The sequence below is a fragment of the Triturus cristatus genome, chromosome 3_1, assembly GCF_964204655.1.
Source record: "Triturus cristatus chromosome 3_1, aTriCri1.1, whole genome shotgun sequence".
NCBI lineage: Eukaryota > Metazoa > Chordata > Amphibia > Caudata > Salamandridae > Triturus > Triturus cristatus.
Window position 1 is genome coordinate 243,100,379 of NC_140583.1, and position 27,376 is coordinate 243,127,754.

A 27,376-nucleotide genomic window follows, 5' to 3' on the forward strand; every position below is an offset into this window, starting at 1 on the left:
CATCAGCAAGATGTAGCCGGCAGTGTGTGACGTGAGGTAGGGGACTAGACAGCGAGTAATGAAAGTAGTACTTCCTCCACACAAACGACACCAGCCGCGGTGGACCAGGAGGTGAAGAGCAAGGTAGTAAACTGAGACATCTCAAAAGATAAACAGATAAAAGTGGTTTAAAAAAAATATACGGACTGGCAGCAAAATGGCAGCATTATTACCTGGTAGCCCGTAGTCATACTCTTCTAACACTGCGCATCCCAATGACCTTCCTCTTGTGACCACTGATTGGCCAGACACTACATTGGCCACAAACACCCCCCTAGTCTCCGCTTCTGCGCAGACTATCTCTTTTAAGAAGGGTTTGAAGACCTGGTGGTTTTAGGAAGTTTCTCCTCTCTTAGCAGTGCAGCACCAAGATTTTATTTTATTTATTTATTGATGGAGTTTTATATAGCGCTGACCTGACCCAGGGGTATTGGAGCGCTTTACAGCAGTGTTTCATAATAGTTACATAGTAGAGCAGTCTTAAAAACAAAGTTCGGCAGTCCAAGAGTGGTGAGGCTTCTTGAGGTAGTGGTTGAGTCCTGAGGTAAGCTTGTTGAATGCTTTATTAAGGTAGTCCGAGGTCTTGAGGCAGCTTAATTATTTGCACAGTTGTCTTGAAGCAAGTTGAGGTGGATCTAAGCGATGTAGAGTCCGAGAGCATCGGCTTCAGGGATAGCGTGCAGGCGGCGGCTATCCATTCGGGAGGGAGCGGTTGAGGAGGAGGGCTTTTAGGTGTTTTTTGAATTTTGTAAAGGACAGGATAGTTCGGATATCTGCTGGGATGGAGTTCCCGATTTTTGGCGCGTTTCCAGCAAATGACTTCGCGGCAGTTTTGGGTTTGCGTGTTCTCAAGGGGATGAGAAGGAGGGAGTTCGAGCTCCTGAGGTTTCTTGTCTGCCCGGCCCTCTTGAGTTGGCTGCCAGATAGTCCGGTTTTCCAGTGTGAAGGGCATTATGCGTGAGGCAGGCCATTCTGAAGTTCGCTCGCAGTTCGACTGGAAGCCATTTTAGTTCTTTTAGCGCTGGTGAAATGTGGTCGTATTTTCTGATTCCGGTGACCATTCTGGCTGCTGCGTTGAGGGTTGTTTTGAGGGGAGCCAGGTGGGATTTTGTGGTGCCGGTGAAGGTTGCGTTGCCATAGTCGAATCTGGATAGCACCAGTGATTGGGTGGCTTGTTTGAGGTCTTTAGTAGTGATGAATGGTTTAATTTTGTAGAGAAGCTTTAGGTTGAGGAAGGCAGTCTTTGCAGAGTTTTTGATGTGGTTGGTCATGTCCAGTTTAGAGTCTAGGGTGATTCCTAGGGATTTTACAGAGTTAGCCAGGGTGAGATTGCCATTTAGAGCATCCGTAGCTTTAAGGCATTCTGCGATTTGAGGGTTCTCTTCTTTGTTGGAGATGAGGAGGATCTCCGTTTTGTCCTGGTTAAGTTTAAGGTGATTTAGGGACAGCCAGTGTTGAATTTCTTTTAGGGTGTTGTTTAGTCTGAGGATGTCATCTAGGGAGGAAGTTTCCAGATAGATCTGGGTGTCATCGGCTTATAGGTGGAAGGGGATATTCGCCTTTTTAAGTATGGTGGTGAGGGGTTCCATGTATATGTTGAACAGTTGTGGTGAGAGCACTGAGCCTTGGGACACACCTCTGCTGACGGGATGGAGGTCGGAGGTTTTTGATTTTTTATCCTTTGCGAGCGGTTCTGGAGGAAGGAGGTGAACCAGCGGAGGACGTTCTCATCGGCACCTACCCTTTCTTGTAGGGCCTTCATGAGAAGATGGAGATCTACCCTATCAAAAGCTGCCGATAGGTCGAGGAGAATGAGAAGGCAGTAGTGAGGGGAGTCCAGTGACTTATGGATGTCATCTGTGATATTGAGGATCGCTGTCCCAGTGCTGTAACCTTTTCTGAATCCCGAGTGGTGGGGGTCAAGAAGGTTGATGTTATCCATGTGTTGAGTCAGTTGTGAAAGCACGCATTTCTCTAGGATTTTGGATAGGAGGGGGAGATTGGAGACAGGTCTGAAATTGTTCAGGTCCGTGCAGTCAAGGCCTGTTTTTTTTTTTTAGTAGTGGCGTTACTCGGTCGACTTTAAGGCATTCAGGTATGATGCCGGATCTCAGGGAGCGGTTGATGATTCTGCACCAGAGCGGGGCTATGAAGAGTTTAAGTTTTTTGGTCGATTGAGTTAGTATAGGGTCCAGGACGTAAGAAGCGGGTTTGGAGGTGGAGATTAGCTTGATAATCCCGGCTTCCATGATGGATTGAAGGACTTCCATGTATTTGTGAGGTGTATGCATGTGCTTTCTATTGGAGCTGGGGGCAGGCTTTGGCAGGCAGGGTTGGTGCTGGTGTCTAGCGAGAGTTCAATCTTGGAGATTTTTTCTTCGAAGACGATGGCGAAGTTTTCGTACAGTTCCATGGAGGCCTGGGTGGGGTTATGGGGGGCTTGGTGATTTGATGGTTGATGATTTTAAATAGTTAATTGGGCCTGTTTTTTGCATTGTCCAGGGCGGAGCAGAAGAAGTTGGCTTTTTCATTACGGATGTGTTTTGTTTGTATTTTCTCCGAGCTGCTTTGAGTTGTTCTAGAAGGCTTGAGGAGGGGTTCATTCTCCAGAGTCTTTCTGTTGCTCTAAGTTATCTCCTTTTGATGTTGATGTCCGTATTGAACCAGGATCTGGATGGGATGTTCCTGGTTTTTTTTTGTTTCAGGGAGGCTATCTGGTCTTGAATGGATGTCAGGGGTGTGTTGAAGTAGTCAGTGAGTTCTGTCGTGGATAGATCATCCAAGGAGGTAGTAAGGAGGGAGTTGACTTTTTCAGTCATGTTGGTCTGAGTCTGAGTGAGATTTGTGGTCCATTTGGGCTGGGTGGGGGGTTGTATAGTGGCTGGCTGTGTGAGGTGGAAGAGGATTAAGTGGTGGTCGGACCAATCTACGGGCAGGGTGTGGTTTATTGTCACCGTGTCACGGTTGGCTATGATGGCATCTAGGGTTGCACCTTTTTTGTGAGTTGTTTCTGTGCAGGGTTGCGTGAGGTTGTTGTTGCATAGTAACTCACTCAGGTTTTGGTTTAACGGGTTGTTATCTTCGTTCCGGTGTAGGTTGAGGTCGCCCAGAATAAGGTTGTTTGTGTCTCGCAGTGGGCAATCAGGTCCGACAGGTGTTCGGTGGAAGTGGTGGAGTTGCCTGGGGGGGGGTGGTAAATAAGGTGGCAGGTAAGTGGTTTTTTGTTGCAAGTGTTGATGTTGACAGTTAGGCACACAAAGGTGCTGTAGTTGGAGGAGTCTGTTTCCGTCACGGAAATATTGTCTCTGTGGATGATTGCTAAGCCTCCTCCTCTTTGGTCCTTTCTGTCTTTGTTGGTGATTGTAAAGCCTGGGGGGAACGAGAGTGTCCAGGACTGGAAGGGAGGAATCATTAAGCCAGGTTTCGGTGATGAATGCTATGTCTATGTCTATGTCGTGCGTGAGGATGGATTCTGTTAGTTCAGTGGCATGTTTGGTGGCTGATCTGCAGTTTATGAGCATGCAGTTAGTGGGGGTCGTCTGTGTTTTGGGTTTCTTCGTTAGGGGGACCGTGGGGATGTTAGTGCGGTTGGTCGGTGGCCTAGGTGAGTTTGGAGGGGCTTGGTCTCTTCCTAGTCTGGTGATCACCTGAATTTTGGATTGGAGGGTGACAAAATTAGGATTGTCGTACGAGGAGGCGAGATCCGCCGCATACTCCTTTGGGAGTGAATCATGCGCTATATTAAATGTCTATATCATATCATAAGGGTCAGATCTGGATTTCATGGCGTACTATGGCTATGCACAATGCCATCATCCTCAGTAGTTTCATTACTGTTCTAGTTAGTGGGTGCATTGCCTAAAAACAATGTAGAATCTTTTTCAATGCCATGACCCGCTCTCGGTTTTGGTAGGCTTTCCCTGTGATTGAATTTACAACACTCAAATAAATGGTTGAGCTTGTTTTTTCCCCAGCATGGAGTCAACCTGAGGGCTGGATATATGTTCCCAACCAAAGGAGGAATTTACAAGATGCTCTTGCACTTCAGGGCAGATCCCCGATACCAGACGCCATGCATTCCTGAGCAGGATCACGCTTGCATTGACTTAGTTGGAGGCAGAATCTGCTAAAACTACGGCACACATGTTGTTGGCATTCAAGATGGTCTTGCCTGTCTGCACAAACACCCTACAATCCTTCCTGTAGGCTTCTAGGAGATAAGTCAGTTGTTTCCTCTCCTCCTAATGGCATTTGTTGTATCTTTGCAGGAGATACATTGAGTTTGCTATATACAATAGTATTGCAGCCCCAACTGCCACAAGTTTCCCTGCAGTGTCAATCTTCTGGCTCTGCTTGTTTAGTGGCAGAGTCTCACCTTTGCCCTGCACAAAAGCTCTCTTCCGAGACATATACCTTACCACTGAATCAGAAGGCACATGACCACTGTTGTATATGTGTGCCCTGTATTTTTTTTTCTATACTAGGAAAGACAACACTGAACTTCACTGGTTTCCTGAAATTCTCTACAGCACACATGATGTATGCTCTGAAGCATGAACGGCAACTGGACTTAATGTTCTCAAAGATCAAGTCCTGTTATTTCTTCTACCACGTGGAGCTTGACTTGACGTTGTGCAGCTGCCCGTTGAATGTCGACAATATTTTAAAGAGTCAGGCTCCAAGCTATAATCGTCATGGGGATCAGCAATGTGGTCCTCCCTCAGGTCATCCCCGTCAAGTGGTTGCAGTGGCTGTTCAAAGGGGTTCTGAATATCATCCTCAAGATCATGATCAAAGTCAAAGAATGTGGGGGGCGATCCATGTGGGGAAGGAGAGCTATGTTGTGACTGTGGACGCGGAGACCCTAGTGTATGCTCGGATTGTTAGGGCTTCTTAAGTATTGGGAATCTTTCATGTTACTCGGAAATTGCCTCCTTTTCTTCAAGGGAGTGGAGGCTGGCTCCTAGAGTGCAAGATGCCGGCCCAGCAATTTGCAGGTGGAATGGATGTAGAGCCTCCTTTATTTCACATCTGGCATCCTTGGCAGCTCTATGGACACAAATGATTTATGCAGCACAGAGTTGAAGGTTCTTTTTGGAACCAACTTTGGTACCCCAAGGCTTGGTTGGTGTTTTTTCACTCTGAGGCCTTTCGGAGCTGAGAACGGCTACCAGCGCCAAGGCATCACAGGCTGGGTGTCAGAGTCTCTTGGCAGGGTTTCGGGGCTTGAGACTATACTTCCTCAGGCATTGCGTGTTTGAGGCTGAACCCTACAGGGTCAGTCCTTTGATGTAAAAGGTGGTTTGGGATTTTGTCACGGTGGCTGACCTTGAGTGTTCTTGCCTGGCGAAGTGCCAGTCAAGAAGACCCTTCCCCTTTAGAGCCTTGTTCCCCGTGACCCACGGAGCCAGAAATTAGGCTCCGTTCCAGTCGCTGCATCCTGTAGAGGGCCCAGCAATGTTCTCTTCTGTACCTAATTATCTTTTTGTTCATCAACACCTTGCATGCAAAAAAAGGATGCTCCTCATGGTATCGAGGAAGACAAAGGTTACACACCCAATGGCAGACTGACACGAGGAATTTTGAAATATGTCTTGGACAGAATTAGCAGGGTATGTTCTTCATTCCCCACCCTTTACAGTCATTCACATATGACTTGAACAGCAATGGATTCTTGAGATCCTGATGGGATCCAAAGAACTGACAGTGAAGATGAGTTCTTCAATGCCCTTCCCCATAGTTTCTGATAAATGGTGTCGAACTTTGTCTAGTTGTTACTCAGTGATCCCACAGCTTGTGAAGAAACATGAGGATTCCTCAATTAGTGATCGGAAGCAAGACTGACTGCCAACTTTATGCCATTGCGACTTTGCTTTTGATAGACAGCGGCGGGAAGGGGCCAAGTCCTGCTTTGTTTTCTGCTTCCACTTGGACTTTGACTTACTGGAGAACTTTGATTGCAAAGACTACTACTCACAAGAGTAGTCTCGGAGCAAGTATGGGCCCTCGACTTGGAGTAAGACTTATGTGAGGCCTGTGATTTTTCCTGTGTTTGGCTACATACAGCTTTGCGGTCCTGGATTGCCTCCAGGGTGCATGAGGACGTGCTTATTGTATGACTCGAAGCCATGACTCAAACCCAAGCACTGCGGCTATGACTCGAGAGGCACTACGACCACGTTAAGAGGTATCAGCATTGGCATGCTGATGAGAGGAAATATAAAGATTTTATTTATTTAAGAACCATCACAGGAATAGTAGAAGAGATGCCAAAATGGCTAAAGGTGCTTGATAACTTTAAAAAGGGATAACACCAATGACCTTCTTGAAACTAGGGATTTGTGGGAACACAGTACAAACCTAGAGGTAGGGAATGAAGGGGGAACCTACTGTAGTGTTTGATTGGCTACATAGCAGACAAACCAGCATGGGGTGATGGATGGGAGGATGGGAGGGCGGGGGACAAAGTAGGGGGGCTATGTTAGATGTGGAGGTGCAATAATGCCAAATCAAGCGTGCCCTTTATGTACCCAGAGAAAGACCAAAGTTAGATGCCAAGGTGCTATTATTTATATGTTTTAAATAGTGCTAGCTAGGCCCGTGTATATCATAGTGCTTTACATACACGAAAGAAATAGCATGGCGTAACATGATATAAGATTGCATAAAGAGATAGGCATAACATTAAGATAGAATACATTAAAGCGGTGAGTGTTAGATTAGGTAGATGAAACAGTCAAATGACCACCAATCTTTGATGGTTTAGATTGTGAGGCGAGTCAGCTAGGCTATTGGAGCCTGGATCCGTTGGCTTTGGTGGTAAAGTATTTGTTAAGGAGATGAAGCTTCAGGTCTCTTTTGAAGCAGGAGAAGGAGGAGTTGCATCCGAGTTCTATAGGTTTTCTTTTTCAATTTCAGAGGGATGAGAAGAAGTGAGTTGGAGCTTCTCAGAGTTCTGGCTCTTCCTGCTTTCACAAGTTTGCTGTTTAGGTAGCTGTGGGAATGTGTGTGAAGGGTTGTGTGTGTGATGCATGCAGACTTGTAAATACATCTACCTTCAATAGGAAGCCAGTTGAGGGATTTGAGGGTTGGTGTGATGTGTTCAAACAATGGATCCTCCCACAAGGGACTGTTTCCCAGATAGGCCCTCAGCTCACGCAGGTTTAATACCATCTCTATAACGGGAGTATTCAGAAATGTGGCAGCAAGACTCTGGAACATAGGGACATATTGCCTACTGTCTAGACCAAGCATGTGGATCTGGCTGAACAAGGCAAACTCCTCCTAGTGAAGATGGATACATGCCACTTAATTTCAAATTCCGACATGCACCAGTATCAAGATTCAGGTTGACAACTCTGCGTGGGAGGAGGGCCCTAGATGGGGGGGCGAAGTTTTCTAAAATCTGTTGCTGGGCTTTGAGTATTCCTGGACAGTGGTAAGTAAGGGGAGGCTAATACCCTAGAATTCTTCAAGAGAAAAATTGAGTAGCTTGTTTCCAAATGGAAGCAAATCTAGGTTGTAAGTTTCAAAAAAAGTAAGAAAAGGTTTAGTGACTAAAGGAACATGCAAAAAGTGAAAAAGAAGTGAGAAAAACAACAACATTGTTTTACTCTAGTTCTAAAAGGCAACCACTAGTGAGAATCCCTACTCCTACCAACTATATGTTAAACTACGAATAGTGAAAGGGATTTTATCTTCACTAATACTGAATCTATATGAAGCCATTACTCCTAATCTCACGTGTTTCCTTCAACTAATCCTGTGCCTGACCTTAAACATAACTGAATCTGTGTTCTGTACCTTACCATTCCCTCTAGCTTAAGGACTTTCCCTTCCAGTATACCTAAGCAGTTCCCAGCTCTTATCCCAGCCCTTCCCATTTTTTTCTAACTACTTTTTTCACACTTTTTGATTTTCTCATTTATTTCTTTATAACTTTCAACGAAAAACCCAAAGCCACATCTGAAGTAGCCTGCTAGTAATAATGTCCTCAAATATTGATTCAGGATGTTTGTTTCCCAAAAGAGTAAGGAGTTCTTTGATCGCCAGCGCCGAGACACCTGTATAGGTATTTGCGCGCTTTAAAAATAGCAAAAAATAAATAAATAAATAAACAGGATACATAGTCAGCTGTCACAAACTGCCAGTGGTACAAAAAACAATTTTATATTAGACTTTTTGCCTTCTGTTATCTGAGGCAGAAATCAAATAAATAAGGTGTGTGGAAACTAAAAGGAGAAAAACACCACCTTGCAAAATACAGAACTAATAAGGGTGTGCAGCATGCCCTAGGGGCAAGATGTGCCCACATGCCTCACACATGTGCAGAGCTGCAGGCCTTTCTTTGGATGTCAATAAGAGCACCAAGAAACAATACATTTTGAACAAAAGGGTATGTCCCAATAAGATTAGCAAGTAATGAGTATTACCCCCCCAAAAAATGACAAGTTAAAAAAGTTAACATTTTTACTTACTTTAAAATCTATTTCCACTCAGAGACCAACACTCATAAGTTCACATCACTTGAGCCTGTCAGTTGCACCTAGTCAGTGTCTACATAAGCCAAGGGCTTTTTTTTTTTACGCATAATGAAGGTTGTCGCTTCCTCTGTTCTAACATCGCACTGTTTATGTGAATGAGCTACATAAACCTGAAGGGGAGCAAGTCAGCTTCCCATTTCTTTAGCAAGAACGCATCAAGGACTGCAGTGCCATTTAGGGAAACCAATGTGCTAATAACAGTTACTCTAAAAAGCCCACAGTAAGATGTTTCTTTTAAGTCACTACCCAGGGAAAGTTTAAGTGCCAGCATACAGGTTACCCTAGCTCTCCTCAAAACTAAATGAACAAGTAACTTACCTTCAGTAACACTCTCCGAGGTTACTCTAACTGCAGATTCCTCACCTCCCCCAGGCGCCAGACTAGAGCTGGAAAATTCGAAAGCAGTGCTCCTTTGCACTGGTAGGTGGCACAGTGTAACTACATTAATGGTATTTTCCGGAGGTGATCATGATGGAGGTGCACATAAGCACCACTCATGCGCACAGACAGCCATTTCTTAAATGAACCACTTACTCGGACACAGAGCCCACCAGCAAAGTCAAGAAACGAGTGTGCAGATTACTCAATTGGGGTCTTTTTTTTAATATATATTAGAGACCATACCACAGAATGGAGAGGTAGGAGGGTGGTGAGAATTCTGTGATTTGATAAGGGTATCCACCAGAAATTGCATAACCAAAATTAAGTAACTTGTTCTTTTGATGAATGCTGCTAAATGAAAATCCCTTGCCTTGTGAACAGATACCAAAGCAGTACTTCCCAAGGGGGTGGGTTTGTGGAATGACTCAAACTAAGACGTCCTGAAGGACAGAGCGGGAAAAAGGCATATCTCGACAAACCCGACCGTTGATGCAGTAGCACTTTGTGAATGTGTGCCCTAGTTGCCATAGAGTTGCCTGACAAACATCCACTGCAGGTACTCCACATATCAATGAAGTCATAGTAGATTTAGCCCTAGTGCAGTTGGCCCTTAGGCCTGATCTTGTGAAGACTGCTTCTTAGCCACAGCGCAAGTGATCTTAATGCACTGCCTTGCCCTTCTTTGCCCCAGGTAACCTTACAAAGTGCTGATGTTTACTGGTATGATCAATGTAAAAACGGAGTTCTCTCTTTGGGTGCAAATGATGGAGTCTCTTCCTCTTTCAAGGGATGAAGTGGAGCAAGGAAGGTAAGGGGCGTGATGACTTGCCCAATATGAAAATGTGTCACCATCTTTGGTAGGTAAGCAGCTTGAGTCCTTAACATCAGTTTGTGTCCCAACAAAATGGTACAGGGATGCTGAACCGAAAGGGCCTCCCTCACCCATCATGCAGATGTTACTGGTTCAAATGGGGTAAATATTAAAAACATGAGAAAAGGATTTAAATCATACTGTGGGATCAAAAAGAACTTCGATGGAAACGTGTTGTAAACCTTTTAGGAAAGGCACCACAACCAGTGCTTTGAATAAGTAACTTTGGTCCGGCAAAAATAAAATGGCCAAAATGGCAGTCAGGTAACCTTTAAATGGGTCCTGAGAAAGCCCTTGTCAGACTAAAAACAAAGCTAACAACGCATCCAACTATTTTGCCTGCTCAGGTCCAGCAGAATGGCACTGCACCAAGTCAAAAATATGTCCCAGTGGTCACCATACACTGATTTCGCAGAAGGAAACCTGGCCATCAAAATCATTACAACTACCTCCGGAGGAAGATCCAATCACCATGCATGGAGGTGCAAGTTGCTTTGGTTCCTGCCCTATTTAGACAAAGCAAAAAAACACACAAATGATGGACAGAATGCAGAACAAATCACACATTCACCCCCAGTCACAGATCTGTGTTAAATCCATTGTTTTTTTGCTCACCATGCCACTCCCGTTTGGACCCAGCCAAATGCAAATCAGACTTGACCCTGCTCCCGTTGGGAACAGTCCAGACAAAACTACCAGGCCAGGTTCTCCCTGGACCGGTAAACAACCTTCCCTGGACCGATTTCGGAGTATCACCCCTCAACAGCCAGGCTAGCTTGAATCCAGTGATACAGTGAGCAGAGGAACCACAAGTCTGGGCGGTGTGGGGGGGGGGGGGGGGGGGGGGGGTGAACTATAATTATCTAACTTCTAATCATGTTGTAGCACACTCTACAGTCTGCCATCAGAGAAAAATCCATGTTCCCAAATGAAAGTAAGCCAATACTTTATCAAAAAACAGTGCACTTGTGAGAATGTTGATGAAATCAGATTAGCTATAAAAAAGAAAGCTTTGCATCACATATCAAATATTTTATTTGTTAACGATTTCACATAGTCTAGTACCTGTTTTGTAAGAAGTTCCATGCACAGAGCCCCTCCTCCCAGGACATAACTAGAAGAAACAGGGAGAGTGTAAATCAATATTAGTTTTCCAAATACACTGAAATAAACCATGTGTTATTGCATATACATGAAATTATAGATGATGTTCTGAATGTGCACATTGAAACAGGAATTCCTCCAGAAGTAGCTTTTTCACATAGGTATCAAAATTAACACAAGAGGCGACTTCTAAGTTTACCTATTTTCTAATCGTTTAATGCAAAAGGTACGCTGCAGACCTCAAAGGTAGCTGCAAAATCATAGTACGTTAGGTGTTAGATTATAATGATTGAGAAATTATTTTAATTAGGTGGCTCTATAGAAATAGTTTTTAGAAGCTGTATTTTTAAGTTTGTACTATCTGAGGCACTGTTTATGTAATGTATCTGCAATTTCTAACAAGGCTGGTGTAATTGAAAAATAAGGTTAGCTATACAATAAAGACTTCTGAACACAAAACTACTCAGTAGGATAACGAGGCAATTTTGTCCTCTGCAAGATCCTAACACATACACTAACTTGATCACTATCAAGAAACCAAAGCTATAAGAGGTGGAAGCATCTAACTTGATGGGTGGGGGCGGGGCGGCAAGATGCCTGCTTCCTAGTGCAGCTCTGCTGGCCGTGCGACATTATCCGCCCTAAATCCTGACAAGCGCTGCACATCTGCGCATATTTCCAGTACTGAGCATCGGAAAGCGGCACGAATGCTACGAGATTGCCGATACTCTCAGCAGGCGACTGGAAGACCGATATCTGCGCCTGCAGCGGGAGACAGAGGGTCACGGTATTTCAACAAGATGGCGGCCGCCGATGAGGACGGTGTTGCCGGCGCACAGATCTGAGTGGATCTGAGCAGTGTGACATATCACACTTGGGACTGGTGTTGCGTTGGCCGCCTACGTAATCCTGAAGCCTGGAGATCACCTTGTGCTAGCTGGTAGTAGGCCTTTTGGGCTGCGGACCGAAACATGGTGAAGAAGAGACAAGATGGCGGCTGCTGGGAACCAGTGGGCTGCTGGGAACGAGTTCTGATGCGGCAACTGCTGGGTGGATGTGGTGGTGAGCTAGCAGCCCCTGGCTGGAAATTGAGGTGTCCTCGTAGTGGTGAGAGCTGAAAGGGCTCGGCGGCTCCAGCTGGGGCTAAGAGCGGTGCACACAGTGCGAACGGCACTGGGAGCTGTGAAGAGAGCAGTGAAACTACTACTGTGGCCATCGGAGAGGTGGGCGCAAACCGGGGCTGCCGGAGATAGTGGGCGATACTTGCTGGATCGTGTAATTTGGAGCTGTACAGTGGTATGCCTTTAGAAATGACAGTGGAACCTGGGCAGGAAGTCATATAAAAGACCGGCGTCTGGAAGAAGCTGCTTGGCTGCATTCCTCTGCATAAATGGGCAAGAGGTTGTTTACTTGCGAATGCATGGCTTGATTGCCCGGTGGCTTATGGTGTAGATGTGGACCTGAGATATGCACCACTGCTGTGAGTGACAGCCTATCTGGGAGGCGTGCTATACAGGGAACTCGCAGCGTGCTGTGCCGGTGGAGGCAGTAGCTCGTGAGTGGTCTAGTTCCACAATTTTCCCCTCTGTTCAGCTATAATCAGTGGTTTCATAGGGAGAAGTAGTGAGAGACATACCTTGTGTTCACAATGGGGAAACCGGACAAGCAGCAGTCGCACATCACCTTTGAGGCATGGAAGTTGTCGAGGTCCCAGCTTACTCGCCAGCCTAAAGACAGCCCTAGCTCCTTCTCTGGATTACGCCCCCTTCCCCGTTCCTGGATTCTTCTGCCCCCCCGAGTGGGGACATGTTCCTCCGATACCCGACTATGCAAATGTAGCCCATGTTTTGATTCTTATCTGCGAGGATCCTCTCGTTCCTCGCCGGAAGACTCAGAGTCCACCTCCCCCCGTTCAGATCCGAGGCCACCAAAGTCATCTGCGGCGTACCACAAGGATCATCCCTCAGCCCAACCCTCTTCAACGTCTACATGAGCCCCCTCGCAGCCATCGCACGCCAACACAACCTCAACATCCTCTCCTACGCAGACGACACCCAGCTGATCCTCTCCCTCACCAACGACCCCGCCACCGCCAGAACCAGCCTCCAGGAAGGGATGAAAGACGTCGCCGAATGGATGAAGAACAGCCGCTTGAAACTGAACTCAGACAAGACGGAATTCCTCATCCTGGGATCATCGCCCTCCGCCTGGGACGACTCCTGGTGGCCCCCCTGCCCTGGGCGCCACTCCCAAGCCAACGGACCACGCACGCAACCTGGGCTTCATCCTGGACTCCTCCCTCTCGATGACCAGACAAGTCAACGTCGTCTCATCATCATGCTTCAACACCCTGCACATGCTCCGTAAGATCTTCCGATGGATCCCCACCGAAACCAGGAAGACGGTCACACAGGCACTCGTCACCAGCCGACTGGACTACGGGAACACCCTCTACGCCGGAACCACAGCCAAACTTCAGAAAAGAATCCAACGCATCCAGAACGCCTCCGCACGACTCGTCCTGGACATCCCCCGACACAGCCACATCTCCAGCCACCTGAGAGACCTGCACTGGCTCCCCGTCAGCAAGAGGATCACGTTCAGGCTCCTCACCCACGCACACAAGGCTCTCCACGACCTGGGCCCCAAGTACCTCAACAACCGCCTGACCTTCTACACGCCCACCCGCCAGCTACGATCGACCAGCCTCGCCCTCGCCGCCGTACCACGCATCCGCAGAGCCACCGCCGGAGGAAGATCCTTCTCCTACCTGGCAGCCAAGACTTGGAAATCCCTCCCCATCCACCTTCGGCTGACCCAGGGCCATCTCTCCTTCAGGAAGCAACTGAAGACCTGGCTCTTCGAGCAGTAACGGACCCCTCTCCCCCAGCGCCTTGAGACCCTTCCGGGTGAGTAGCGCGCTATACAAATGCTATGATTGATTGATTGAGACCTGAGCAACATGGCTGATGACCGGTGGAGCTGCTAGACAGCTATAGAGGAGACTGGCCCGGGTCTCCCCCTCGACTGTCACCTACCCAGCTGGACATTGGGCACATTTTCCTATGTGTCTCCCTGCTATGGCTCCTTCCTCCCCTTTCCTTCTCTCCGCCCTATCCCCCTCCTATCCTTCTTCCTAACCCCCTTACCCTTCTACTCTCCACTTCGTTCATCTTCTATGCTCTTTAAATATTTCTAGCAACAGATGTAACATGTAACTTTTTAACATTGTGGAACCTCATGTAAAGCGCTCCGATACCTCTGGGTCTAGCCAGCGCTATATAAAACTCAAATAAATAAATAGAGGCTGCTTGTTCTACAAAACACTACTTTTAGGTGCTTATTACACCTATGGTGGTTCTTCCCCACAAAAGAACAAGTTACTTACCTTCTGTAACGATCTTCTTGGTGAATACCTTATCTAATCGCAAATTCCTCACTTTGTGAATACGCCCTTCAGGTGCCAGACTGGCTACGGAAGCGTTTTAGCAGTACCTCATCGTACAATTAGGTGATTTAGTGCAACTCCCCCACCAAAGCATTCCGATATGGAAGGGACGAGAAGTGCTTCATACAAACACCACTCATGCGCACAAACATCAGTTGCTTTCTAGCCTGTCCAGACCCTCAGATGCAGAGTCCATCTGCAAACTGGTATAACCAGTGTGCGGATCTCTAGATTAGGACTTTTTCAAGACAGAGTCCAGCTCACAGAAATGGGAGGTGGGAAGGTGGGGGATGGAGTTGCGGTTAGATAGAATATCCATCAGAAAGATCGTTCCAGAAGGTACATAACTTTTGCTTCTGATGGATACTTTAAACCACAGATTCCTCTCCTTGTGATTAGCTACCTTACCCAGGCGGTGGCTATATGAATAGGTTCTGACCAAAAAGTCCAGCAGGACCGAGCTGCCCCCTCTTGACGGACCAAAATGTCGAAGGAAATAGTGCTTTGTGAATGTGTGTTACCGAAGCCCACGAGGCGGTCTGTCTTTTTTTGTTTCATTTGTAAAGCTCATAGCTACCCATGGGCATCCCAGCGCAGTAGTGCCTGCCATTTGAGTCTGAAGGCCCTTAGCGGTCTTGGACATCAAGAATAAATTGTTGGCACATAAAAGAGCAGGAATTTTAAAGTCATTTATAACAAGGATATCATCTGTGGCCATTTTTACCTTCTCGTATAGGTTGTTTATATACAGGGAAAACAAATGGGAGGCCAGTAAGTACCCTTGTTCTACCCCATTTCTGATATGATTTTTTCTTGTTTTAACTGAAGAGCCCTATCTGGTTTAGTCTAACTTGGGGAGTAGTGTTAAAATACAATAGTTGTATTAGGGATAAGAGGGCTGTGTCCCTGCCCATAGTTCTTAGCTTTTGCCCAAAGGTGATGTTTTGAAACCAGGTCGAAAGCCAAAGTGAGGTTTAAGATGGCTACAACAAGGCATTTATTTGACTGTGATGAATTTGTGAAGCAATGTGAATATCTTGTTGATAGTTAAAAGTCCTTCCCTGATCCCACCTCGAATGGGAGAAAGGATGTTCTCTTTGGTGACGGGGCCGTCCAGTGCCCAGAGTCGATGTTAATTAGGCTAATTGGTCTATAAGTCTTTGGGACATTTTTCTGGCCTTTCTTGTAGATTGGGATTATGATACTACTTCGCCAAGAGGATGGAAGCTGGATCTGCCAAGATCAATGAAGATTTTTATCAAAATGTCTGCCGACTAGGCCGGGTCTGACAGGAATGCCTCTGGTGGGATTATGTTGGAGCCAGTGTGCTTTCACCTTTTTTCAGATCCACTATTGCTACCCTCACTTCCTTTGCTAATGAATTCGGACACCAGGACCGTATTCTGAGGGTCAATCCTTTCATGTTTTCCATCATGAAGGCAATTAACATCATGGTGTAGGGTTAAAGATTGAGGAGAATGGGTTTCCAAGCTTGTTTACTAATGTAAAATTTCAGATATTTTTTTCTGGCTCCTAGGCCTTCTCCTAATTGTAACTAGAAGGCCCGAATGTCTTTTTTCATGGCAGTATTTTCGATTTCTAGCTACTTTTCTGTTTAAATATATGGCCTTATAGCTGGATGTTGCCTCCCTAATTTTGTCTCTTGCTGAGTTGCTGCACACAAGTGACAGAAGCTCCGTTTTTTTACGTTTTCAAAACTTTTCCAGTCTGTTGCCTTCAGGAAAATAGTCAATTAAAGATTGGGCCGTTCAGGCATTGTACATCACAATAATCTGGATGTCATTTTCTTAAGAATTTCGAGCTCATATAAGAAGCTCGTTCGAACACAGTTGAGCCAGGCGCTTTCCTCTTGCATCAGTTTTTGGGAAGGCATGGGTTGGAGTCAGGATCCCATGTGCTCATTTGAGTTCAATTATTAATTTGTCTTGACTCCTCATTTGCCCACTTTGCAGTTGAAGTTACCACATACAAGAATATGTACATCGGGCTGGTTTTCTTTTGACACCACTTCCTTAATAGAGGCTAAAAGTTTTTGGAATCCCTCCATTTTTTTCTGCAGTACATACAGATGTTATCCCTTGGTGGAATTATTGAGCGGTTTAATGTCACAAATTTGCAGATTTTAATGGAAGTTTTTCAATTTTGTGGTTGCAATGCATATGTTGATCCTGCATGATAACTTCAGACAGACACTATTCCTTGTTTTTGATAATTCCAACGCGTATTTTGAATGATTAATAAACCCAGGAAGTATCCAAGGTGTTGACATCCATGCTTCTTGTAAATTGATAATATCATCCTTAGTCAAGAAGTTTACAAAGGCTGTGGCTTTTTGGAGGCTACCAGACATTTCAAGAAATGATAGAGGTATTTATTTTGCACCAGGTGGTTTGAGTACCCCAGCCGCTTAGATTTTTTATTTTTTACTAGTCAATCAGTTTATCTCTTGTCGCTTATATATAGGTATTTCTTCTTCCACACCAATACGGGTACCATCTAGCGCAGGACAATTTTATCTTTTCCACTGGTCATACATGTTGCCGATGCATTTACTTTCTTTTGATTGAGTCACTTTTGGGTCCAACGGTCAGTCTGTCGCACAGATTGAAGATCTGTGTTTTCCGTTCACTGCACTTAATAAAGGGCTTTTTCAGTATGAGGATTGAATGAATAAGATTGCTTAATGCTGTAATACACTTATAAACTCCAGTAGGTTTTGTTTGTTAAACATTTTAGCTCAACCCTGGGTAGCTGTGGCTCTGAGCAGCAAGGCTTAGACAAAGGAACAAGTGTAAAGCATTAAAACAGTGCCAAAACAACTGAAAAAATGCACATGACACTCAAGAAATATGACATCAATTTATAAAAATATATTTTTATGTATTTTCTGATACCATAATGAAAAAGATCCACTGCTGGAGGGTTTCAGAGATATAGATTTCAAAAGGTACAGTAAATATGCCCTTTTTACTCCACTGTAAACAAGCACTGGCAAATTCAACGAATATGCCAATTGGCTTTTGGCTAGTTGTTATGCGGTCAGTTTGAGTTACTTTGGGCGACAAACTTCGACAGGGAGCCAGTCAGGGGGACCAGTTAGGCCCTCATAACCGTTACCTCAGCAGGTGAAGCAATCTTCAGTCAGTCCCAGGCACTTTCTTGTATGATGGAGGTTCCAATGGAAGTGGTCCTGATGCAAGGGATACAGGATGCTCAAGCATGTTGTGAATGTGATCGATGGGGGTCTTTCTGCAGCTACTCCTAAGTCCATGGAGGGGGGAGGTGGTCCTACCCATGAGGTCGACATCCCTCGAGGTCCTGGCAGAGGTCCAGTAGCCACTAGACTGCTAGTCGCCTGGTATCGCGGTCAAATTGTCTGTGTGAGATAACTTGTCTTCTGGGCAACCAAGCTGGGTCTCTCCTGGGTCCAGCAGACTCGGGTGTAACTTTGAGCAATGGGTTCTGGTCCCTGGTGCTGCAAGGTGGCGGGTGGAGTTGGTCTGTAGATTCTGGGCAACCAACTTGCCCCAGCAGGCTTTTTCAGATGTTGTGGCCATGTGCTGCCAAGAGAAGGTCAGCCAACTGACCCTTGGATTTATTGCTTTGCCTGGGCTCCAGAAACTTCTCCATGAGCAGGACTTGGCAGGCAGTGTCTCTTCTCCAGGTTCAGCAGGTACAGTCTCCGCCGGTGAAGCCTTTCTTTGCTGGTTCCACTGTGCAGCAGGGCAGTTGGGTTTTCTTTCAGTCCAGTTGAGCTATGAGTTCTAGGTGCCAGGGGTGCCCTATTTATGCTCAAGAAATGTCCTCAGGGTAGGATGCATTTGGTAGCCAAGGAGTTACCAGTTCCCGCCCTCCAAATCACCATTTCCTGTGAAGTGTGGCATCTGGCTATCCCAAGATGCAACATTCTGCCCATTTCCAACATGGCAGAACCCCTCTCTGCATCCAGAGCTCCCTAGCCCAATCCAGAGGTGTGGCTATCAAGGGGTCTAACCACCCATTAAAAACCAGTTTAGTATCTGGTTCCCATTTCCCTGTCCCTAGTGCCAGTTTGCCTACCTAGAGAATAGAGCAGCCCCCCCCTCACATGTTACCCATTTGCCCTTCAAAGGCAGCTTCTCTTTTGAAGCTCGTCTTTTGGGCCAACTCCTATGTGGCTTCCTGCAGGAGGGAGGAAACACCACTCTCCATTGCATGCTTCTATTGTCTTCTTTCCTGGGAGTTGTTAGCATATCTCTCCAGAAGGGCAGAAAGCGATCTCAGGGACAGGCTCTTTGTGCCACTGTTAAGGGCACAGGAGATTTAAAGGCAACATAGTGGCAACTTTAAAAGTTGCACACTGCCACATATTATGGCGGACTGGGAGGCTCGTTTTACTTGCGTCACAACCAGGATGGCCCAAACAGTGCTGCAATTCCTGGGGTAACCTAACTTGCATACCCTGGGTACCCTATAATAGGGACTGATCAGTAAGTAAGCATATGCAAATTCGTTATGGCCAAAGTAACATACAAGTTTTGGGGTCAGGGCAGTGAGGCCTGTTTAGCAGAGCTGAGTGCACTCTCACAAGTTAAAAAAAAAAAGTGAAAAACCAGCATCATCGGTTCAAAAACGTAGGGGTGACTATACTAAAAAGCATTTCCTTACACATATATTCTATTAGGTTTTAGGATCTGGTACCAACTAAGATACTACAGCTCTTGTCTGCCATTCTGTTGGTCATTGGTGTTATGATCTGGAGATCCTCCAATTTGACAGTAGAAACCTTAAGTTTGTCATTTAGCCATTTATATAATTTGTTTCTCAGAGATACTTCCCTCCTTACTTGTGGTTCGTGGCAGATTACAGAAAGCAAAGTTTCTCTTATCTGTGACCTACTTCATGATTTCAGGATCTAGGACTATGTTGCGTATGTCTTGTAATATGATTCTCTCTGGGTGATGTACATTATCGATATCAGGTCAATCTGTGTGACCAAGTTCTTACTTCATTAAGTATGGTGCTGATTCTGACGGATCAATAGGATCTCTTGGTTGTGGCCTTAATTTGCCTTTGGATACATTTGGACTATTGAGTCCCTTTTGTTGGATTAGGCCCGTCTGATTTTCTTCCTGACTCTTATGTATAATGAAAAATTACTATCAGATGTAATACCTGACCAGTCAGCCTGAATTGAGCCCCCTCTAGGTCTGTGTTATAGTTTTGGCAGATGGATTGATTTCCAAAGATGTAACACTTCTCTACGTAATTTATGCAATTACGTGTCTAGCATGGTTATAGGTATTATTCCTGCACATCTGCAATCCTGCATGACATTGCTAGTAACCCAATTGGAACCAACCTTAATGCGTGAACAGGTTTGGCTGACTGCAGGCCCCAAACGTTTGCCATTTTCTGCAGACAGTTTAGCCTGGCGCGGCCTCGAATTGACTATTAGTTGTAATTTTTGATTAACCTGATTTGCATCTTTAGGGCTCAAATAAGGATCACCTTGTAGGTCCTGGCACTCTCGAGTCTTCTGCCATCCTAGGAACCTTGAGGTCTCCTGGTCGGATCCTGAGACCTGAATGCAGCGGTAGGTTTGTGCAATTTGCCTTGACCACTTACTTGGTCTTTTAAAGTATTAAATGGTGACTTATTACTGCCTCTGTGGGGGTATCTTCAGGCCTTCTAGCAATGGGCTACATCCATATATTTCCAGGGGTGGAACTTTGCCTCTTAATTACAGCAGAGTAACTATGGTGGGTATTGACAAGACATAACAGGATTTTGGAGGGTGTATTTATTGCTTTTATTTTTCCTACTGTATAATTTTTTCTTTCCTTCCAATGCTTGATGCCATCACTATTTAGAGCATTGATCCTGTTTGTTGGTGTTTCCTGCCCAACAGTTGCTGTGAACAGTGGGCCTCACTGTCGCTTGGCATCTTTTTAAAAACATTTTTTAACTGTGGTTCATTTTGTGCCATAGCCGAGTGGAAAGGCCGCGATAGAGGATTTAATCTGGTGGCTTCAATGCAAATGGTAGAATGGAAGAGTGTGCCGAATTGATTGCCAAGGAATCTGCTTGGATGTTAAACTCCACAGGCTGCTACTGGTGAAGTTCAGTTTTGTTGCTGCCTCTGAACCATCCATTACTGCGTCTGTTATCCTGCATAGTAGCAGTAAGACTAAACGTCTCTTTTGGAGATATCTTTTTAGATATTCTACTTCGTACAAAGACAGAAGATTCAGTAAAGACATCTTGAGGGGCCTGATCAACAGGGAATATCTTGGTTTTGGGGCCCATACGGTCTATCATGGGTTTCTGCCAGACGATATTCAGGTCTTAATTCAGGTTCTTTAGATTGATTGGAGTTGCTAACTTCAATTTGCCATACTGCAGCTGGGTCATTTAAATTAGAAAAAAGGGAAAGGGCTGAGCAAAACTGGGGAACACCATAATGACAACAGCTGATGACAACAGGGCTTGCATGGTCTGCTTTTGAGGGGCTCCCTTGCAGACTCCATGGCTAGTAACCAAAACACATGACTCTCTCTGAACATCCTACACCCCAGATCTAGCTATTTCACTTTTCTATGTGCATTTCTTTTATCCAAGTCCCCCACCGTGGATGAAACAACACTCAGTTTTGCTTAGTTTGATTAATTTCGGCATGGTTGATAACACTTTGTATGTGACTCTGTCCTTGAGAGGGGTGGGTACCCCACCTCCTCAGTTTGTCCACAACTTGCGGGGCTGCTGTTGTATTTGGCATCTTTTTCCTGTCAACTGCCGACATCTCTGGCATCCCTGGTGTCTCATTTCCGGACCACAGCCCCACAAACCTTAGTCTGATGCTTGCAATGTTGAGAGCATGTACCATTTTGGGGATATTACTCTCTACGCATCGTAGTAGGGCGGATGATACACAAATTGTTGTTTCAATCTCCAATAAGGATACAAATACTAACAACCACTTCCATGATTGCATGCTTGCGATCAGTGCCTGGATGGGCCAGAGCGGTTTACCTTGGAACTCAAATAAAATCGAGGCTGTCCTATTTGGTAATCCCTCCTTCTGGTCTCCTTCCTGGAGGCCTGTAGAAATGGGCTAGCTCCCTAATTCAGCCAGAAAAAGTAAGAGATTTAGGAGTTATCATGGACCACAGAGTTACCTTTAGAGCTGAGGTTAACTCGGTCTGGTATCTTCCCAGCAGAACTCTTCGATCCGCCAGCGCAAAGCTCCTGACATTCCCCAGATTCAAAAAACCTAACAGGGGAGGCTGAAGTTTCATCCTGGGCACTGTCAAGACCTGGAATGATTGACCTTTTTCCATCCGTTCCTCCTGTAGTCTCCTGGCTTTCAAGCAGGGCTTGAAGACTTCGCTTTTTTCCCATTAGGCTGACCATGCTCTTGTGCTAGGAGCTACTAACCCCGGGATGCCTTTGCGCAGCTGTGCGTGCTGTAAAGACCCAGTAGTCTGGGTGGTGTAGTCGGCGTGTCCTACGTATCTCCCATTTTACGTCATCTCCACCTGCTTGCTTCTCGCTCACCGCTGCTTCAGTTCAGTCTTTTTTGGATTTAGCACCTACACCTCCAACAACAGGTCACTTGCAGAAACCTTCCTTGCCCCCTTTTTCCCTCCTCGCTGTATGGACCTTGGACCAACAAAGCTTTCATCTCCGACCTTTTCCACCACTCAAGCTGCTGATGGTGCTGAGAGTCCTGGGGAAAACAGTGTATTAAGAGTGCCAGATGTTGGAGTACCAGATGCCATGTATAGACTTCCGAAAAGGGCGAGCCCACCACAAGCCCAAGGTCAATTAGGCTGAAAAATAACCAAGCTTAAGGGGTGTATAGTGTAGTGAATTCAACATAGGTGTTGCAATGCAGGCCGTGAGAGCAGTATTAACTGCAGGTGCAACACGAGCCTACGTCTCAGTAATTGCTCTGCAACTACAACCACATGACTTTGGCACAGAGTACTGCCCCCTAGCATCCAGCTACAACGCAGGACTGATCTCACTACCTGTGGTAGGGTTGGCTGTTGTACTAGCCTTATTATCTGTGGATTACGAGCACTATTTGTGATCAATGAAAGTAGTGTTAAACAGCGCTGTCGATAAGTCTATGCCAGAACACTTTAAACACACAGAAACAAGCAGCAAAGAGGACAATGCATCCTCATGCGACACTTTTTACATGAGACCTCCATGCCATATGAGACAATAAGGATATGCGGGAAAGTCTCCCCCTGTTCTGCTAACCGATCTGTCAGCCGGAAGGCCAGACCAGCAACCTCTGCACTCTCTACGTGCTGTGGGCAGAAGTCAATATGCAGAGGTAAGTACAAAAAGGTCCAATTTGCCTGGTATGGTGTATTTGTGTGTTAGGGGGGCTGGGAGGAAGAGGAGAACCTGCCTTACCACCTCTTTGATCCAGAAGAGGTCCAGTCAAAAATAGGATTCGGGCTGCGCCTCGCCTTGGAGGAGAATAGCCTGCTGCCCGCCAAGGCAAAGCAGAGCTTGGAACTATGGCCACAGTGGGAGCATAAGACCAAAGAACATCGGCTGCTATGTCGACCACTTCCACATCAGACTGGCGTCGCCATGTCACATCAGATGCCTCGCGCACTGAAGCCCAGGAAGAGACCCAAGGTGAAATGAGTCCGCAAACTTTCTAGGGGCTGCTTTTTTGCCAGAGCAGACCTTTTAACAGCGAACAATCCATCAGGAGATCGTCAGGTTTTTTCCCACTTATTTACCCTTTTTTGCTTCGGAAAACCATTCAAAGAGCTGATCATCCACTTGGGTGTCCCTAGATACGATCGACATAGAAACTCAATGCTCTCTGACAATCCAAAAAATGGAGTCTCTATTTCTCCTAAGAAGGATAAGATGGAGAAAAGAATGCCAGAAAGCGGATGATATAAAATGGAGTCACCACTTTCGGTAGAAAGGAATCTTAGGTCCTCAAAACCAACTTATCAGGAAAGAAGTTTGTGTAAGACGGATTTACACAAAGTCTGACGTTCGCTAACATGTATGAGCCAATGTTCCGATGGTGGGAAAGACTGTTTTTAAGGACAGAAATTTCAATGGACAGCTGTGCAATGGCTCAAAAGACTGTGAGGGCTAAGCTCAAGTCCCTCTGGGGCATTACAAAAGGGTTACAGCGAGAACAAATATTGCAGACCTCACAAAAATCCTCATGACAACTTGTGAATTAATTAAGGAAGGCTTTTACGGCAACTAAACTGAAAGAGCCGATAAGAAGCCCTTAACAGTGCCCATGGCAAGTCCTTACCAGACTTGGGAGTTCAGACACCTTTGCCTGCAAAGGTCTATTTTTCAGGATGATGTACTAATCCACAAATTATACATACACTGATTTAGTAGGGGGGACACCTCACCACCAAGTTGACATCAATGACCTGTAGGTGCAGGCCGAAATAGTACAACTGTTGCTCCTCAATCTCCAATAATGGAAATGCAAAGTGTGCGGGCCCGGCTGAAATACCCTGCCCTGCTGTTGTGACCAAAGATGCTCCTAAAGAGGCAGCTTGACTGGAGGACAGATGCCCAGGAGTTCCTGATAACCAATTTGTACCTTGAAGCAAATGCCAGAACAAATAGAACTATTAACTTCCATTTGATCAGTACATGGCACACATGTACAACCAATATGTTGGCATTTCTACTGACGAGACCTTCAGATGAGTCTGTTCACATGGACTCAGGCCACAAATAGCAAATGTTACTTATACATTGCTTAAGTGTGCCGCTAGTAGTGCAGCTTAAGGTTGTACTCCTGGCAAGCAATCCACTTTACTTCTAAATCTAGATGTGTGTTTCAACCCATAATTAATTGGGAGCAAATATTACTTCAATACTCCAAACCTTCAGCTGCCTCTCCATCATTCCCCAAACCACACAGTCTAGAGAGACCCATCACACCTGACCAGGTATCTAGGAAAACTGGACAATTCCTGTGATCTCCAAGTACCCATACATTATAGATGAGAACACAGACTTGTGAATGATCAGAATGGCTAGAAAAGTTGTAATTCTTCATCAATAGAATTCATATTAGAACATCATTTGTCTATGAACACTTGCAACTTTATTTTCATATTAAACTTACACTGTGATTTCAAACTACATCCCAATAAAAATTCACGTCACTGCTGGCTCATATTTTCATATGTTTGGGCAAATGATAGGAGCTGCGTTCCTTTCAAAACTGCGAAAGGGAAGTTTACGTGTTCATCTGAACACACTTAATTTACCAGAACCTGGGAGATGCAGGCAAACTACTACTCCCCAATGGGCACAGCCTGGGTATCTGAGAACCATCTCACAAAATCTTAGGAAAAGCATGCATCTTCCATGAACTCACAGACCAGTATCACAGCCCTGTTTTAGAATTTAAAGACCGAAGTAGCAGTGCTTCAATCTTAAAAAGGAATTAGTAATATTTACAATTAAATGCTGATTTTATAGTAGTGATTGTTAAATAATGATTACAGCATCAAAACGCACATGAAAGACAAAAATAAAAAGTGCTTAAAAATAGCATTGTCTCCCCCCCCCCCCATTAAAAAAGTAATGATTGCATTATGCAAGGGTCTTTAAGTAATACAATTCATCATCTAAATTAGGGGAGGGGCATTTGCAATACTCTTTGTTTAAGGTATGGCTTCTGAACTTAATACTGACTGTTTTGAGTATTGAATGCCTTTTCTATGGTTATTTTCAGTGTTTTTTTACTCAAAACTGCTGAATCTTTATGACCAATAACATGTAAAAAAAAAAAAAAAAGTTGCTTTTTAAGTATGGTACCAAAAGCAGAGCAGTAACGTGAAGGTCACATTTCAGTTTGCACCACACTCTTACTTTACCAACAGACAGCGATACACATCTCAGGCCCCCAAAAACAAAATCTAAAAAAAATATCAATGTGACAGCAGTTACCACTTTATTATCGCTTCTCAAAAGTATATAGCATTTTATCGGATTGGGGGGTACAAGCAAAATGGTATTTGTCTGAATGTATGCTCTGGCCAGGAAAATACCTTTTCTGCTTAAAAATAGATGCCCCCTGAGAAGAGCTAGAACTGGGGGGCGTGGCCAAGATGGCGGAGCCGTAAGACACGTCTTCATCGGCTCCTGCTTGCCGCCTGCCCAGAGCAGCACAGCACGGCCCGTGAGGGGCGTATCAGCTTGGCGAGACCTGGGTTCCTGGCCTGGGGTGTCCCGGTCTCGCGGTGGGCCTTCGGCCGCGGCGGAAGCACCAGGAGCGGGAGCTCCCGCAGAGCTGAGGAGTGCCAGCGCCGGCCTCCCCAGTGCGGCAAGGCCTCGACACTGCGGTGGGCCTCGGCGGGGTCCAACGAGGCTGGCTCCGTTGCTTTTCGGGGGCTCCAGCACAACGCACCAACAGACAGCGCCATCCTGGAGCCTGGGCTGCTCGCGTGCCTGGGGCAGGCGGCCCGGGCAGAGATCTATTCAGAGGCGCGGCCTACACCTCCCCACGAGCTGTGGTGTTCCTGTGCGGCCCGTGAGGCCTAGGCGGTGGTGACGGGGCCCGAAGAGCGGAGATAGTAGCGCTGAAGTGTCGCGGTGGCAGTGATGTCGGAGCTGACCGGTGCGGATGCCCGGCCCCTCGAGTGTGGAGGTTCTACCGCAACAGCTGCGACAAATAGAGGCGCTGATGGGACCGGGGGCAGAATCTAGGAGACGATACCGGCGGCGTGGGGTTGCCTCGGTGTCCAGGCGGCCCCCACCCCCCTCAGACGCTTGGCCCTCGCAGATGCACCCCCCGAGAGTGGGGCCGGGCGGGCATGAGGTAGCGTATCCTCGATTGGAAACCTCAAGGCACAGGCGGAGCGGGCGGCCCGGACGGGGGCCCCCGGGACTCCAGGTGAGCGCGGCGCCAGCTCAGCTTTGTAACGCGACGGTGGCAAGTTGCGGGATGGCCCTACCGGTCCCGGAATCTGGGCAGCAGAGGCGACTGGCAGCGGGACGTTGGGTGTGCTGCTCCCCAGCACTTCGTCGAATTGTGGTTGTTTGCACTCTTCTGGGGATCGCAGCTTGGAGGATCGGCCGTGGGAGTCGCGCGGCAGGACGGTGCGACACGCCCCCCAGGCGGGGACAACTGGGGCCTCCTCCCCATGTTCTTTCGTGGTGCTGGCCTGGTCCTCGGGGCTCCTGGGGCAGTGGGGGTCTGACCGACTGCGCCCCTGGCGGCACACTAGACTCAGCTGACGCGGTGCACTGACGTGGGGACGTCGGACGTGGGTCCCCGGGGCTTGAGGTGGCCGTGGCCTGCGGCGGCTCAGTGGTGTTAGCAGGGGACCCACGTCCATCTGGGGGGCCTCCACTTGCGCTCACACAGACTTTTCCCGGTGACTGCACCAGCCCCCGGAGGGGCTCTGCCCTCTCAGGTCGCGTGACGAGGGGCGACCGGCAGGGGAGGGAGAGCATGTCCAAGCCCAGGCACACCAAGGTAAAACCCCTGAAGGATATTTTCGGTCGTCCCCAGTCGCCTGCCTCCATGGCTAGCGTGGCGCCTGATACTGAGCCCCCCCCAAACTTCCTCCGAGCACCGGGGAGGAGCCCATCACTAAAGCTTTCTTGGAGTCTCTGTTCCTTACTCTACGTGAAGACATCCAATCTGTGAAAACCGATTTTCAAGGAATTGCGTAGGGATGTTGATGGTATCGGAGAACGGGTAGCCACCCTCGAGGAGAAAAGCGATACGGCGGTAAATGAAACAGCAATGTTTCAGCAAGAGGTAATCTGCCTGCGGGACCAGAACATGGATATCCAAACGCATCTGGAGGATCTGAAAAACCGGTCCCGAAGACATAATATCCTGATCCGTGGGGTCAAACCGACCAAGAACACTAGGGACCTGTTTGCCTTCACCACGGCCCTCTTCGAGCACATCTTGGGGGGCACCCCTGACGCTGTCGTTATCCTGGACAG

General features: G+C 46.6%; 1 protein-coding gene across 2 annotated transcripts in view; it reads right to left on the reverse strand.

Moving 5' to 3' along the window:
- Nucleotides 1-27,376, reverse strand: part of UBE2Q2 (ubiquitin conjugating enzyme E2 Q2) — an 844,760-nt gene that overhangs the window by 54,063 nt on the left and 763,321 nt on the right. For both annotated transcript variants that reach the window (XM_085643780.1, XM_085643779.1), the window contains exon 10: nt 10,900-10,948. In XM_085643780.1, the coding sequence (XP_085499906.1) occupies nt 10,900-10,948 (49 nt within the window). The remainder of the gene's footprint in view (nt 1-10,899; nt 10,949-27,376) is intronic.